The 17,105-nt window shown below is 59.8% G+C and overlaps 1 protein-coding gene across 1 annotated transcript; it reads right to left on the minus strand.

Annotated features, from left to right (window-relative positions):
• Positions 1-805: 805 nt before the first annotated feature.
• Positions 806-10,949, minus strand: PPRC1 (PPARG related coactivator 1). The gene is given in 14 exon segments (XM_058810578.1): positions 806-1,053; positions 1,356-1,507; positions 1,643-1,764; positions 1,980-2,043; positions 2,210-2,383; positions 4,434-5,232; positions 5,399-5,484; positions 5,834-5,894; positions 6,274-6,327; positions 6,739-9,475; positions 9,843-9,956; positions 10,353-10,508; positions 10,627-10,919; positions 10,922-10,949. Coding segments are annotated over 14 exon segments (4,944 nt in total). The 3' UTR covers positions 806-949.
• Positions 10,950-17,105: the final 6,156 nt, after the last annotated feature.

Below are 17,105 nucleotides of genomic sequence, written 5' to 3' on the forward strand. Positions count from 1 at the left end.
AGAGCAGGGAGCAGAAAAGATGTTGGCAGCAGGCCCAAGCCTGCTCCCTTGGGGGCTCCCTGCGATCACTCCTCTCCTCCATGAGCTGCAGTGCACTGAGAGGGCCCAGACAGGCACCATCCATCCATCCCTGCCACTGGCCATCCTCTCCTGCCAAGCACCATGCCCCTGCAGACAGCTGTAAACTCTGCAGTCACACAGACACCTCTCCCTCAGGGGAAACCCAGAGATGAGATGTCTCCCCTCTCTTTCCGGCGAGCCGGAGCAATACCAAGAAGCAGGCTCGAAGGGCAGTGGGCTCGGAGCGAGCAGAGCCGTGCCCGAGCTCTGGCCAAGGGCTGAGCCGGTTCCCAGCCCGCTGCTGGCAGCGGCGGTGGAGCATCTTACACTGCTCCCCCGTGGCCATTGCGGGAGGTGCAGGTGGCCCCAAAACTGCTGGGAGCCTCGGGGTGCCAAGTCCTGCAGCCAGCAGAGCCCAAGAGACTGTCAGAGGGGTCCTCAGAGAGGCATTCACTCCGTGCCAGGCCATGGTGACAGTCACACACTCGGTGACCTCAATCCTGCACCACTCTCCCCAGACATCCCACTCCTGTGCCCAGTCCATGACCTGCACAACAGTTGATGGGGCCATACACAGGCAAAGTCCCTGGGGTCTTGAGGGGGGCACAGCCTAAGCCCACACCTGGGAATAGCCCATGCAAAAGAGGAAACAAGGCAGTGCTGCTGTTTGGGCATCCATATTTATTATATGTCTGGGGCAAGCCCAGGGCTGCCACTTGCCGGGACTGCTCCAGTTGAAGGCCAATGACCCATCCTCCTTAAATATTGGTTATAAAACAAATTTTTTTCCTTTTTCATTTTATTAAAAATCTCATCTCTCTCTCCATTCTTTTTTTGCCTTTTGTATTTGAGTATAAAAGTGGGGGCGGGTTCTCCGCCTTGCCTGCCGCTACCTCCGCAGGCTGCGCTGTGCCTGCCGCAGCAGAGTGTCAAAGTCCAGGGAGTCAAACTTGCTCTTGACGGGAGCTGGGTCAAAATCCTCACGGTTTGAATCTGGAAGAGATGGGGAGAGGCTGTCTTGAGCTCGTGGAAACAATGGCACAGTTCTGGCCATTCCCACAGCAAATTTCTTATCTTTTTTCACCTGCCAGCCTCTAGACCCAGAGTTGGGCCGGCCTCCAACACAGTGCTGGAGAGACAGGGAGCCCCCATTCAATCCTTCAGGGCAGGACAGTTCCTGGATGCAGCTCTGCTGCCAACCCTGACTGATCCCAAGGATGGGGACTCCTATGCCTCTGGAAAGAAGAGAAGGACCCAGGGAGGGCAACCCTCAACTTGGAGGTTGTGCAACTCACCCAAGTCAGCATAGTTCCTCCTGCAGAACTGCCTGCGGCCACCAAAGCACAGGTCGAAGGGCTGCTCGTCTGGGCGCCGCAGCTTGTGCCCACTCTCAATGGCAGCAAAGGCTTCCTCAGCATACCGGTAGGTGACAAAGCCATAGTTATCCCTGACATTGGAGGAGATCAGCAGCAACAGTTATGTTTGTCCCCCCTTGGTCTGCAACATCCCCTTGAGTAATGGGAAAAGGGCCAAGAGGAGTCATCCCTGAGAAGGGACTGACCCATCTCCCCACAGCTCTTACCCCTCGGAGCGGAAATGCAGGGTACACTCCTCAATGTCCCCAAACACAGAGAAGCGGTGCCGCAGCTCTGACCGTGTCATCCTGCTGGGGATCTTGCCGATAAACACAACTCGCCGCTCCTCCTGCGGACAGGGATGGCCCATCCGTGAGCAGGACCTCTCACACAGAACACCCTCCCTGCATGGCCTCCCACCACACTGTGCCTTGCCCAGGGCCTCCCAGCAATGCTGCTGGCAAGGCTCACCCCCCTGCAGAAACACCCTCTGTTTCTGAAGTGACATGGGGGCTATGAACCCCCAAATTTCCAGTCCCAGATTCCCAGCCCTCCATGACTCACTATTGCACGTTCCTTCTGGAGGATCCTCTGCCTTTGGTAGTGGTCCTGTGCATCATAGCTGTATCTGTCAGGGCAGAAACCAGACACATGAGCTACGGAATCATGGGGGTGTCATAAGAGTGATTCCAAACACAAGGGAGATCTTGAAGGAGTGGGTCCATCCCTCCTCCACAGAAGGCTGGGAGATGGGTTGGGGAGAGTTCACATCCCTGCAGGATGGCCACGCTCACCTTCTCCACCTGCTACTCCTCCCGCGGGGCGAGGGGGAGCGGGACTGGCTGCGGGATGTGGACCTGGATGAATAGGAGGATGTTGATGATGAGGATGAGGACCTGTCCCGGGACCTGCCACATGACCCACAGCTGGAGCGAGAGGAGGAGCTGTGGGAACATCTTGAGCGGTACCTGGGGGAAGGAGAGATACAGCTGAGCCCTCCCTTTGTCCAGCATCATAAGGCTCCAAAGCAGGAAAAGATATCCATTGTCCCCATGGTATTCAGCATCCCACTTGGACAGGACCCATCCCCAGCACGATTGCCAGGGCAGCAAGACTACAGAAATGCTGCTCCATTTGGCTCCCAATGCCACAGAGAAAAGGGAGCAGGCTCACAGGAAGCACAGCTTCCAAAGAACAAGAAATAGTCATGGGGGAACTGTGAAGCACAGGGCTGTGCCTGGGAGGGCTCAGAAAGGGCTGGGACTTCAGTGCTGAGCCCCACACGATGCACAAGACAACATTATATCCATGTTGTGCTCAACAGCCATGTGAACAGAGACTGCAAGAGCTTCTCCAGCAGGGCGAGGGAAACCTTAAGGACAGCATGACCAAAACACAGCTGGGATTAAGCTGTGCTGCCTCCAGCCAGGAGCACAGTCCCTCTCCAGACATGCTGGCCATAGGTGGTCCCTGCCATGGGCAAACCCCAGCAGGGCATGCTGCCTGACTCTGCCACATATTCCTATGCCACATTCTCCTGGAAGACAGCAAGTCAGGGTGGCACAGTACACGGGGACATTTTCCAGCAAAAGGCCAGCTGATTTGCTGGAAAGCCAAGCCAGATGTGTTGCTTCACAATCCCCAAGCTGCACAACCACAAAACACGGCACTTTTATACCTGGTCTTTCCAGCTCCAGCCTCTGCATTTACTGGCTATCAATGAAGGGGTCTTGGCTGGACAGGCCCCTCATGCCCAGGGATGTTTCCAGAACTGGCTGAACACCAAGAGAACTACAGGAGAAACCCTTCACTACCTCCAGTGCCTCCCAGCCCAGCTGGGACAGGCTGCACATCACTCAGATGCACAAGGGCTCCAAAAGGAATCCCACAGAGTGCAAGTTGTCCCACTTTCCTACACAGCCACCTGCATAAAGAGAACAGGGAGCCCCTGAGGCAGCCAAGCCAGACAGGTTTTTCTCTGCTTGCCTCCAGCAGCTCCCTGGAGAGCTCCACTGTGGCTCCTCTCACTTCTATACCAAGGGCTGCAACAGTCCCACAGCACAACTATGAACACCTGCTGTAATACTCCAGAAAAAGCATCCAAAAGCAAAGATGCAGCCAAGGACTTGTAACATGGTTTGGATGTTTCTGAAGGAGTAAGGAAGTCTGGCTCACTGGAGGCTTTGCAGGCATATGGGCCCAGATGGAGGCTTCAGCCACAACTGGATGGGCAGGGTGCAGCTTCCCCACCCTCTGTGAGCCAAACATCTCTTCAGAAGGTCCACAAGGACAAAAGCATCAAATCCAGCCATCTAAGCAGGACCATAAAGATGTGTCTGGGCTCTTGCAAAAGACCAGCCACTGGACAACTGCCTGTTTTAGGTTGCAATGAAAGATGTAACCTGAAATACTACAGGTATTCTACCACCACCTGTTGAAACCAGGGGGAGCAGTGTTCTTTATCTCCTCCATGACCCATCCTCCATCCAGGGAAATATCTCCAGTTAATGGGCCATTGACTCGCTGCATAAAATTACATCATCCCATTGTGAGATGCTCCACCCAGGGGGAGGAGCCAAGCATTCCTACCCAAAGAAAAATCTGTTATTTGGAAACCCAGGGGACCCTTTTTCCACAGGATTCCCAGAGGAAGACCAGGCCCATCTACACCACCACTGGACCTTCAGAGGAAAACTACATCCTTCTACAGGATCACTGCTTCAACAGAACCACACCTGTCATTCCAGGAGGACAGCAGCCACCATCTAATCAGGTTGTATTCTGACTCTGTCAGTGTTTTTTTGTATTACTGCAATTTTATTTTAATTTTCCTAGTAAAGAACTGTTATTCCTATTCCCATATCTTTGCCTGAGAGCCCCTTAATTTCAAAATTATAATAATTTGGAGGGAGGGGGTTTACATTTTCCATTTCAAGAGAGGCTCCTGCCCTCCTTACCAGACACCTGTCTTTTCAAACCAAGACACTCCCCAAGAGCAAGCAACAATGCACTGCTTACCTTCGCCACCGCTTGGGAGGTGGGGAGAGCGACCGTGAGCGGGAACGGGAGGACGAGGATGAAGATGAAGATGAAGACTCGCTAGCTCCATCCGAACTGGAGCTGAAAGAACGGCTGGCACGGCTCCGGCCAGCCCTCCAGCTGTCGGCAGAGGGGCTGGGTGAGTCCTGGGGTCTCCGGTAGCAGCGCAGGGACCTCTTGGCAGCAGCATGGCTGGGCTGGGCACTGGCAGTCCGCACCTCCTGCTCCCGGCAGGGGGATGCAGCTGGAGACAGGAGCACTGAGGTGGGGGGACTGCTGCACCCAGTGCTGCCCTTGCTGGGGATGGTAGTCCGATAATCCAGGGGAGCTGGGCAGGCCATCCCCAGGGGCTCCGGGCTGTGCCCCACGGTGGTGTCGGGGGCTGGAGGGGTGGGCTCAGGTGGGTCCAGCGTCCGTTTGGTTAAGGAGGAGATGGGTTTGATAGTGATGTCCTGGTGGTGTTTGACATTCCAGCGGGAGCCTCCCTCAGCAGGGGGCTGCGTGCCAGAGCCATGGCTGCTCTCGGGCTGCGGTGCACCCAGGAGGCAGTAGTCGTGGTCTCCCGAGCAGACGTGGCTGGGGGCTGTGCTGGCAGGGGCTGGCACCATGCTCTTCATCTGGATCTTGTTTGGGAGCAGTGGCTTGGCTTTCATCAGCTTGGTTGACTTCTGGGGCCCTTCCTGGGGCATGGATCCAGGTGACTTGGTCTTGGCCAGCAGTGAGACAGCAGGCAAAGGCTTCCAGAGCTGGTGAGGAGGTGTTGCTGGGGGCGTGAGGCCTGGGAGAGCACCAGAATGCTTACAACAGCAGCCCTTTGCCGCAACCCACCCAGCTGGGGCTCCCTCACATCCCAGGCCCCTCACTCCCCAAGGTGTCCCCCCAGACACATAACAGCCCTGCTACGACATAGCACACTACCCTCCCTTGTCCCAAATATTCTTTACCTGCCACATTGGCCAGCTCAGAGGCCTGCAGCCCATCTGTGGGCTTCCTGTCCTGCTGGGTTGATGCTTCCTGCTGGATCTCAGGTCTGAGAATGGGAAAAGAGCTTTGTCAAACACAGCAAGCAAAGCCCAACCCCACTCCCCAAGCCTGGGGCACCCACTCAATCTGCCCTACCGGCCAGTTCACGAGGACAGAGGATCCAAGTGAGCTGCTAGGATAAAACTTGCACAGCCTTGTCATGCCCATCACTGCTTGTCCCAGTTTTTCCCCCTAAGTACCAGCTCTGTCCCAGGCCAGCAACAAGCTCAGCCCCTCCTGGGCCAATGGACACAGCACCACCACACTTCAAATCCTGCCAGGACTGAAAGCTGCTCTGTGCCCTTGCTCTGCTGGGCTCCATGCTGGGCACCAGCTGCCAAGGTTTTGATACTCACCCAGAGCTCCCTGTCAGCTGCCTTTCCTCAGGGGGCTGTACAGGAGTTTCCTCTTTCTTGGCTGAAAAGAGAACAGGTAGGTGAGAGGGGCAACAAGTAGGGCTGAAGGACAGGGTCAACAAAGCACCCCAGGAACAGCTTGGAAGAGCACAGCTCCTGAAACCCAGCTCCCTCAAGATAGGAGCTGCACATCCTTTTTCCTTCACAGACTCTTCACCACCCCTTTGGTTGCCATGGGGACCCCCAGATATTTCCACAGGCCAAGGAGATGGAGGCAGAGACAGCTGCAGGACAAAACACCTGGGCAGGGTAACATGAGCCCACAAGCAGCAGCATCACAGCCTTCCCACTACCACCCTGACGCAGGGAGCATGGACAGCCCAGGGAGGCCAGCGTGGCACGGAGGGAGCCCTGCAGGGGATGGCATGCCAGATCCGCACCTTCAGACTTCTCAAACTGCTCCAGCAGGCTGGACAGGTCGGTGGCTTCAATCCCTGAGCCAGGGAGAAAGCACAGCAAGTCAGATCAGCTAGAATTCCCCCAGCACCACAGTGATGCACCCCAACCCCATTCTCCCCCCCATCAGCCTCCCTGGATGGTGGGACAAGCACTGGGGAGGAAAAGCAGTAACAGAGCCTGCAGCAGCTCTGCAGTCCCAGAAGGACAGGAGCAGCCAGCTCTGCAGTCCCAGAAGGAAGTAGTTTCAAGACAGCCAGCCCAGACCATCCATTGCAGGCAACATCCCAGCAGAGCACTGGGAAGAGACTGCAAGCCTGTGGGCATGGCTTTGCCACCCTCACCCCCAGAAATGCCAGGAACCGGTCCTGCTACCCAGGCTGCCGGCAGCACTGCAGCCTTGCTGGCTGCTGACACTCAGCCCAGCATCCTGCAGCCCTCCCACTCACCAATCTCACTGATGAAGGCTTGCACAATGTCCTTGCTGCTGTCTCTGGGCTGGGCTGGGCTGAGGAGTGGCTGGTGCCTCCATGGCCGCACAGTGGGTGCCTTGGTGGGAAGGCTGCTCTCTCGACCTGCTTTCCGTGGTGGTGCCACAGCCTGGGAGGTGGATTTTTGGCCAGGCACCTCCTGCCCGGCAGCTACCTTGGGCTCCAATGGGGCTTTCTCTGCTGCCTCCTTCCCTGGCTCTACAGCCTTCTCCGTGGCTTGGGTGCCAGGGGACTCCCCAACAGGAGCAGGAGACACCTCTGCTGGGCAGCAGATGGCAGCTGGGGGGACCTTTGGGAGCTGGCTGGGAGTTGCAGCTTGGGACTCCTCTGGAGGCTGGGTGGGGACAGCCTGGGGGACTGGCACTGCAGGAGGGACCCTGCTGGGCTGGGCAGTGGCAGCTGAGGGGGCTGGCAGGGGCTGGGCTGGGGCCACAGGGGCCTTGGGGAGGGAGCTCTCTCCTGCCAGCCTTGCCTGCCTCCTGGGATCTGACACCCTGCCAGCCGCCGGCCTGGCCGGGCCACCTGCAGGCCCCATCTCACTGCTCGGGGCAGCAGGTGACTGGGCAGGGAAGGCTGGTGGCTCCGGGCAGCTGAGCATAGGGGCAGCAGGAGACTGCCCATGCAGAGGGGCTGTGCCAGGGTGGCTGCCAGCTGGGAAGGCAGCAGTGGCCTGCACTGCTGCTCCAGGGTCCCTGTACGCAAGGGAAGGCACCGGAGGCGGCACGGGGATTCCAGGCCAGTAGGATGGTGGTGCCCACCCAACCGGGGCATAGGGGCCACCTGGGCCAAATGGAGGCGGGGGTGGCAAAGGTGGCGGGGGCCAGGCCATGGATGGAGGTGGGAGGCCAGGCACCATGTGAAAAGCACTGGAGGAGCTGGCACTGGGTGGTGGGAGCAAACCATGGCAGCCCATGGGCTGCGGGCTGAAGCAGGGCCAGGAAGGCACTGGTGGGTAAAGGGCATAAGCACCGACAGAGGCTGGTGGCATCCCAGTGGGGGCCACCCCAGCAGCTGGGGGCACGTTTGGTGCGACAAAAGGCATTGGTGCTGATGGCGGTGGTGGAGCTGCGGCAGGTGCTGGGGCTGAAGTCAGAGCAGTGGGAGCTTTGCTGGCAGGAGAAGGGACAGCAGCAGGGCTGGTGGGTTTGTCCGGTCCCTTCTGAGCACTGTCCGCCTCGGTGGCAGAGAGCATGGGTGACACCAGGCAGGGGATCTCCGCCAGCTCTGTCGGAGGCTCAGGGACACTGGGCCACTTGCTGGCCACTTGCTTCTTGCCCTCCTGGCTGTCACCCGCGCTGGGCTGACGGTGCAGCATGCGGATGCGGTACTCACGCAGGCTCAGGGCCTTGGGTTTGGCTTCCTTAGACAGGCCCCCACTTGGCTCTGCTGCTGGCACCCTCTGGGCAGGCTCCAGCCCAGCACCTTGCTCTGGGAGCTGAGAGGCAGCCTCTGAGACCCCACTGCTCTGTCCGGCAGATGGCTGCGCATCTGCCTGGCCCTCAGCCTGGTCTGTCGGGCTGGGACATGCAGCTGCTGGCTGCCCCTCCACGCTTGGTGCAGTCTTCTCCAGGGACACCAGAGTCTTGTTCTTCTCCAGGGTCGCATTCACGGTTTCTGGTGCCGGCTCCTTCTGTAGCTCCTGCTTCACCTTCTTGGGCAGCAAAGCCGCTGCTGTGCTCTGAGGCCTGCCCCGGGGCCGAGGTGCCCGCTCAGCATGCAGCTCCATCTGCCCCTCCTTCCGGGCTCTCTCCAGCTGCTGTGCCAGGAAGTCTGAGACCTGAACAGAGGGACACTCTGCCCGCTGCCTGCTGATGGCTAGCTGGGCATGGGGCTGTCCAGAGCCAACGGAACGGAGCCGGTGGGCTACACAGTCCCTGCCAGGCCGGGCCTGCTTGCTTTGGTCCTCTGCTGCTTTCTTTTTCCGACTCTTCCTTGATCTCTCACGGCCCCGTCCCTTCTCAGAGCATTCACGTTTTCCACCTGCTGGGGCTTCTGTGCTGTGCCAGGAGCTCTTGCTGGGACCTGAGGCTCCAGGTGCTGCTGTCTCCACTGGGGAGGTGGCCTCTGCAGTACTGCATGAAGGCTCCTTCCCAGGCAGTTTTTCCTCCTTCTCCTCTTCCAACCTATTTTCCTGGGTTGGAGCTCCTGGCAGCTCCCCACGATCTTCTGGGATTGACTCGCCGGTAGTTTCCTCTACTCGCAGGAGTTGGGGCTCCAGGTCAGGGGAGTTGGGAGTCAAGGGCTGCAGAACCACAGGGATCTCCACACTCTCTCCCTCTCCAGGCACAATTTCCAGCAAGACAGGACTGCTCAGAAGCTCCTTGGCCACAGGCTCCGTGTCAGGGTCCAGGCACACAGTGAAGGTGGGCAGGCAGTAGGGGTGCATGGATTTCACCAGCTCGCTCAGGGATACGTCACCTGTGTTGATGATGCAGGGGTCTTCATGCTCCTCCAGCGCCACCCCTGCCTCGCTCACACAGAAATTCACAGCTTCCATGCTTCTGTCTATCTCCAGGTTCAAGACAGCCTCTTCCTCTTCTTCCTCCCCATCACTGCGCTGTGGCAGGGGCTGCTCTCGGGCTCGGTGCCAGCCCACCTTCCTCTCCACTCTCGGGGTACTGCAGACTTGCTTCTTTGGCAGCACTGGGTCCTCGAGGCCATGAGTAGCACGGTCCCAGGCCACATCTGTGTCGGTCTGGGAAAGAGGACCACAGCAAACATCAGTTCCTGGGCTTTTAGCAGCACTCCCCCAGGACAGTCAACTGGGTCTGCTGCAACTCTACAGCAAAGCCCCACGGCTGACAAAAAGCTGGGACACATCTGACCTGCCCAGTAAAACACAACAGAGCTGGAAATCTGATGCTCCTATGGGAGCATCCCCAGTCCCTGGCACCCACCACGTGAGGCAGACCCTGCTCCCACTGCCACTGGTACCTTGCAAAAGCATTGTCTCAAGGAAAGGATTCCCATGCCAGGAGGGAAGGCTGGGGGCTGCAGCAGAGGCAATTATCCCAGCACCACCCCAACACTGCTGCTTCAGCTTGCCCTGCTCAGCTGCTCACCTTCCCAGCCACGGAGACACTGCTGCTGCTGAGAGGTCTGAGAGCCTTAGGCTGCTCCAGGGTAGGGCTCTCACACTCCAGCAATGGGCGGGATAAGGTGAGAAACTTCTGAAACTGGAAAGATGGACAGAAGATGAGACAGTGGCAGGTCTACGCTGCTGGAGGGGACAGGCGACCCCCAGCCCCACAATGCCCACACACTTCACCCCACAAAGCCCAAGAGCAAACAGCCTTGTTTCACCCACACTGCACACAGCTCCCACTGGGGACATGCTGCTCCCCAAAGCCTCTGGCACATCTCTGGCTCTTTATAAAGACTCAAGGGGGAGGCATGGCCCTCCAAAGCACTTCTCTCACATTGGAACTGTCATGAGAGTTCATCCCAGCGTACTGGAGGCCAGGGTCCTACTGGCCTACTTCAGGGTACCCTCATGCTAGGACCTAGCAGAGCCCTGCCAGAGCATCTTCCCATGGGCTCTGGGGTCAGGCTGCATCTGCCCCCCAACTTACCGAGGTATTCTCCCACTCACGAGGTGAGGTCAGCAGCTCTGCATCCATGATGGTGTCAAAGGGGGACAAGGTCTCATCATCTGTGCTGTCCAGGATCTCTGTGATGGCAGTCAGCAGGGACAGCTCATTCTGAGCATCCAGGCAGGCCTTGCTCTGCTGTAAGGGTAGGGACGGTCTCAGAGGGCAATGGGACACAGCCCTAAGACCTGGACACTGAGGACACTGCCATCACCCCCACCCATGCCACACCCCACATCTGTGTGTAAGCTCCCACCTCACTCAGAGAAAGATCCTCAATGATGGAGATCACAGAGGAGTCAAGATAGTTCTGCATTGTGCCCAGGATCTCTTCAGCCTCTAAGACGGTTTCTGCATCCAACGATGTTAAGTTCAGGTCATCGTCCTCAAGGGAAAAGCACTGTTGAGGAGCACGGGGAGCCAGGTAAACACTTTGCACAGCCCCCCTACCAGCACTGATTTCCTCACAGTACACACAGGCTCTGAACAGCCTGTGCTGCAAACTGTGGCAGGGCACCCCCAGCACCCTGACCACGCAGGGGAAGCAGGGGGATGCAGCTGCAGGTCAGAAGGTGGCATAGGGGACCTTCCCCCTTGCTTTCAGGAGGGTCCACTGCACAAAGGCCTGTGCTGCTCTCAGCCCGAGACCCTTCCAATTACCCAGGATGTCTCCACACCGAAAATTTCTGCCTGATTCACTCTGCAGCTGCATGACTGGGAAAGATGAATGGATAAAACACCAGGCTCTACCCAACACCCCACATGGTCCTGCAGGACAGGGAGGAGACAAGCCAGCTCCAGCCACCTCATGGACTGTCACGCGCTCCTCCAATTCCGGCTGTTGGTGCTTCAGATAAGCCCAAAACCATTACGAAACTCATAACAAAAGTGCAGGAATCAGCAAGAGGGGTGCAGCCAGCTGCCACTGCTGGAGCCATACCCCAGTACCTCTGCTGCAGGCTATAAGAGGACATGGTCTGTGCTTGCAATCCAGGACCAAACCAGCTTTGTCACTCTTCCTCCTCCAAATTCCCAACCCCACATCCTTTCCAGTCCCCCAGCCACCTCCAGGGATGCTTGGGTAACTTCAAAAAAGTATTTGCACTGTACTCCAGGGTGTCACACAGCCATGCTGCAGGACAGCCAGGAAAAGCCAGATGCTGGGCAAGGGAAGGGGCTGCAGCCCCCACTTGAGCAGAGCCACAGGACACACAGAGCAGAGCAGCAGCACAGGCGTGCCACCGGCATGAGACAGGATGCGAATTCCTGTTTGTAGATGGGCTTATGCAGAGAGATAATGGAGGCTGGGAAGATAAGGGCACCAAGGACAGAGCCCTGGGAGAGTACACCTCCCTCCCAAAGCTAGCCAGGAACAGGCTGTGACCCATCTTCCTGCCCTTGGAGCAGCACCAGCACTGTGAGAATACAGCCAAACCTTGGGGGATGCACATATGATGCAGTTAACCTCTGTTTCATGTAGGTACCGGAGCCTGCATGAGCCTGTGCCCATGCAGAACAAACTGTACCTTGTCCCTAGAGAGAAGCTGCTAATACTTTGAAATCCTCTTCTAGCAAGCAGTAAACAGCACCGGAGAGACAGCAGGCATTTCACAAAATAGATGTTTCTAAAATACAACAGCACCAAAGCCACGTGCCCAAACCCCTGGTCCCTGGGGCTCTTCAGAGACTTCCTCTGATAAGACTAAACAGGCACCACTGGCCACAGCACAGCCAGGAGCTCCGTGCAACCCCAGAACACAGGCACTCCAATACCAGGCTGGGAATCAAAGCCAGGACACTCACAGCAATGCCTCGAAGCTACCCATCCCAAATTCCCCCAGTCTGTGACATGACAGCCCTAAGGACCAGGAGTCTACAGTAGTTTGGGGCTCAGCAGACATGCTGCCAGCCCAGACCAGCCTGTTCCAGGGCCCTCTGCCTGGAAGTGGAGCCCACCAGTGACAGCAGGGCACCCCTCCACCCCACCATGCAGATCAGGCTATGAAGCAGTTTTAGAGCAGTTTTCCTGCTCAGCATCCCCAGTCCCCTCCCTTGCCGGTGCTGGCTGCCGGTCAGAGCACAGCGCAGAGCCTGCTGGCGGCCCTCTAGGCGCAGCCTGGCTGCAATTCCCGACCAATCCTCACGCAGATACGCAGACATCCAGGCTCACACGCCCAGCCCCGAGTGCAACCCTGAGTCAGCGGTGACCGGCAGGCAGAGGTACCCGGGCCACCGAAGGAGCCAGCAGGAGGGAGCATCAGGGACGCAGGGACCATCTGAACCCTGCCTGTAGATGGCAAAGGGATCCGAAGGACACCCCGGGCTGCACAGCCCTGCTCATCTGGCCACAGGGCGGCTCTCCCCAAAGAAAACATGTAATAAAAGGTTTCCAGCTGTGATCAGCGCTGGACATTAGGAGGGAGGGAAGTAAAACCCTCCCACTCAAATGGCCTCTTCCTGTGGCTCCTGCCCGCAGCCCGGGAGGGAGGGCGGGCAATCTCCCATGCCTTCCTCGAGTCCCTTGACTCAGCGCCTTGCAACAAGGAGTCTCACAGCCGTGAGTCACCGGCCTGGGCTGTGTTCCCCCAGGATTCCCTTTGATCCACCTGGGGACGGGCACCTCCTGCAGCCCTCATCACTCGAGCATCGCTTGTGCGTCGGGGCGGGGGTACGAACCAGCCCAGCCTGCTCCAGCGTCCCTGCCCGCGCTCCTCCCTGCCAGAGACCCCTGTCACTCCTAGCCCGGAGGGAAGGGGGGAACCCGCCGTGCCTTCTTGCACAGCTCCCCGTGCTTGCTTTAAGCAGCGCTGCAGGGAAAGAGGGTCACGGGAATGTTCAAGGACAGGCTTCGGCTCTGACCACGCTGTGCCCAAGCAACCAGCACTGCCGGGGAGAAGGGAGGATGCCCACAGCCCCAGAGCGGGTACCGGGACTGGAGCTGACTGCTTGCAATGGACACAGTCTAAGCGAGGCCACCAGCTCCTCCGGCACCCACCCGGCGCAGGGTACACTGCGCTCGCTGCTCTGCTCCCCGGAAGGGACAACGGAGGCCCCCGCAGGCCGCTGCTGACACGTGTGCCCGGCGTGCTGCGGCTACGCCCCGAGCACAGGGCGGCCATGGTCCCCGGCTGGCTGCCAAGGCTGCTCCTACAGCGCCGGAGCTGCCGGCAAGGGCGCGGGGTAAGCCCGGGAGCCGGGGGGCTCCGCCCGGCCAGCGCAGCACAGCCAGAGGATGCTCCCTGCATTCCTCCGCTGCTTTCGGAAAGCATCAGGCGGGAACACACCTCTCTTCCCCCACACGCAGCCCACTCTGCTCGCGTCGGGGAGGGGCGAGGCGGGCTTGGCGTCCTCCAGCCCGGGGTCGGGATAGGGGTGTCTCCCCCGCAGCCCCTCAGCCACGCAGGAGAACCCTGACGGAGGCAGAAGCCTAGGGCTTTCCCAAAAAAATCCCGGCAAAAGCACAACGCAGGTGCCCCCGCGTCCCCTCCCGGGGTGCTGCATCCCCGCGCTCCCCGTCAGACAGCAGGGGACCCGCACCCAGCCCGGCCCTGGCAGGCGCCCACCGGGGCCGGTGACAGCGGCAGCGCCGCGCCCCACACCTGCCCGGCGCGGGAACCTCTTGCTGGGGATAAAGCCCCGCTTCCCGTGGATCAGCTCTCGGTACGGCTGGGGGAACCCCTCCCGGCCCGGGCCACGCTGTGCAAACAGAGCTCCTGCCACCGAAACCGGCGGGTGTCCCAAACCGCGCCAGCCCCAGCTCCCCGCGGCCGCAGGTGGCAGAGAGCGGCGCCGGGATGGAGGGACCGCGGGGGAATGACACGAGCGGCATCCCCCTGTCCCCCACTACCCAAGGCCGGGGTGTCATCTCCCGCAGGGGACACCAAGCCACCCGTCTCGCCGGGTCCCGTGGCCGTGCTCCGGCCCCTCTAACGCCGTAATCTCCCCGCGCCGACGCCCCACGCCGGCGGGAGAGCTGCGGGCACCCCATTCCCCCACCCAAAGAAAGGGCGCCCCACTCCGGGACCAGCGGAGGCGGCGCTGGCCCGTGCTGCGACCCCCGCCCGCCGCCGGTGCGGCGGGCCCGCTCCGGCACACGTGGTGCAGCGGCCGCGGGAGCCGCGCCCGGCCTCCACGTGTCACGGCGCGGCCCGCCGCGCCCCGCCGCCCCTTACCTGCAGGGGGCTGCCGGCGCGGAAAGGCGGCTCGCGCAGGGCTCCGCCGCTCGCCAGGCCCCGCGGAGCGGCCGCGGCGGCAGCGCCACCGGCCCCGGCCCCGTTGGCGGCGGACACCGCTCCGCCCCGCCGCGCCGCCATCTTGGCGCCTCTGCTCCCAGCGCGGCCACTGCCGAGAGCGCCACGTGACCGCCGCCCGCCCCGCACTACAGCTCCCGGCAACCCCCGCGCCGCCCCTCCGCGCGCGGCACGCCGGGAGCGCACCCTTTCGCCGCTGGCCGCGCGCCGAGAGGCGGGCAGCAGCCTGAGGGGGCGCCCGGCCCCGGCAGCGCGGGCGGCCATCTTGAGAGCGGGCAGACCCTCGGGCTTCGCCGCCATCGTAGCGGCGGGCGGCGGCGAGGAGGGTCGGCCCGGCCCCGCGACGCGCGGTTGGAGGGGCGGCGCGGGCGGGACTGGCGGGAAGCGCCCCCTGGGGGCGGGGCAGGCGCGCATTTTCCCGCGGCGCCGCGGGCCCGCCCCGCCGGCTCTGGCGCGCACGTGTGCGCGCCAGAGCCGCGTGTCCCCGTGCTTCCCGGAAAGCAGCGGCAGAGCTGCTGTGGGCTCGCCGTCTCCAGGCTGTGAGCAGCGTTCCCTCTGCCTGAGGTGCCTGTGCCATGGTGCTCCATTGAGCCCCACCTCGTGTGGGGCTGGTGGAGGTGAGACGCAGTGTGGTGGGCACAGGGCGGATGAAAGAAGCTATCGGGTATGAGAGGAGGGATGGGCACCGTGAGCTGCCGTGCACCCTCTTGGCATGGCAACCGGGCAGGATACCCAAGTCACTGCTTCTGCTTAGGCTTTTGCTGTTCTCCAAAGCTGGCACACAGAAGATCACCTGGAAAATGTGAGGGAGCCAAACTGGGCTCACTGGACACAGTTGCTATCCAGCCTGGCTCCCCAAGAAGGCAAGGGATGCTGGTGTGCACAGGTGCTTGGCCTGGCCCTGCTTGGTGCCCTCTGTTCAGGAAGCCCAGAGTCCCTTTGGGGACTCTTTGTCACTTCCTTTGGCTCTTCTGTCTTCCAGACTGACAGTAGGATCATTTCATGAAGTTCAGGGATGTGCTTACAGCAGCACAGGTGCAGTGTGGACATGTCACTGGAGCCCTGAAGTGCACGTTTTACCTGGCGGGGAGCAATTTTCCCTTTCTCTACATCAGTCCCTGGAGCACAGGCCTGCCCCAGCCAGATTCCCTTGGGGATCCACGGGATAGAGCTGCTTTTCTCGGCCCTGTGTGCCTGGTCATTGGACTGAACTATGTCAGACACATGGAGCCTCATCCTGTTCTCCTTCCTTCCACTCCTGCCACAAGGGACTTTAAATGTGATCACTTGTCACTTCCTGCCTCGCAGGGGCTGTGACAAGTGTGGCCCTCCCTAGCCACAAACAGGCTCTCTGTCCAGGGAGCTGCTCCCCTCCACCTCCTCGTCCAAGGAACCCATAGCACTTCTCACCAACACTTGTATCTGGCAAAATGCTGTCTGAGCAGCAGGCAGGTGGCTGTGTCCTTCTCCAGGGCTATGGATCCATGTCTGAGAGCTGCAGAGCACACCTGTTGCAATGGGTGAATGTGAGCACACTGCTGGGGTGTGGGGGATTTTGCTGAATGTAACTGGCTCCTCAGGCCAGCACCTGCTTCTGGCACTGCAGAGGAGGCTGGGAAAGTGTTCCAGGTTCTCTGCAGCCTAGATGTAGTTAAGGAACAAGTCACTTTTCAAATGTCAACGTTTCTGTCCACTGGCCTGAGGAGAAGCTGTCTATAACCTGGCACCCAGAGAGCTGCTGACAGGGATGTGGAGAAAGGTTCCCCTTGGAGCCCTGCAGCTTTCCTTATCCTGGGCCACACCCTCCTTTGCTGTCATGTCCTCTCCTCTGGGCACATCCAGGGCATACACTGACCCGCCTAATCCCTCTGTCCCTGCGTGTGCCAGGACCCTGCGGCACAACAAGGCTGATCTCTGACAGAGCAAGCCTGGCCTGGTGTGCATCCTGTAAAGTGGAACCATATTCCTTGCACATAGGGTCCCTGGAGTGTCACCATAGGGAGTCCCACCTGCAGTTATCTCCCTCCCCCAGTACAATCCCCAGCAGGGATGCACTCCTGGCACAGGGCAACACCAGGCATTCCTGCCGGTTTACAAGAAAAACAAACAACAAGCCAGAAAGAAATATGCGCATTCTACATCCCTGGCTCCCCTCCCTTCCTTCTCTGTGTTGTGACCACTCCCTGGCCAGGCACAGCCAGATGCTGCTCAACGCCATCCAGTTTCAGCCTGTGCATCACCCAGGGTGGGCAGTTTGCTCAGGGCTAATAGGCACAGCGTGAAAAGGAGAGCCCCAAAACCATGTAATGCTTAAAGGACACTCCACTCAGTAAAGAGGAATGTGTGTCCCAACCAGGCAGGAGCAGATGGCTGAAGTTGGCCCTTCAGAGAGAAGAGAAGGCTTTGGCTCCCTGGGGCAGTTTGCTCAGCCCAGGGTGCCACTCCCATCGTGGGGCTGGGGCTGCATCTTGGCAGGGCAGTAGAG

The sequence above is a fragment of the Ammospiza caudacuta genome, chromosome 9 (genome assembly GCF_027887145.1).
Source record: "Ammospiza caudacuta isolate bAmmCau1 chromosome 9, bAmmCau1.pri, whole genome shotgun sequence".
In the NCBI taxonomy this organism is placed as follows: Eukaryota; Metazoa; Chordata; class Aves; order Passeriformes; family Passerellidae; genus Ammospiza; species Ammospiza caudacuta.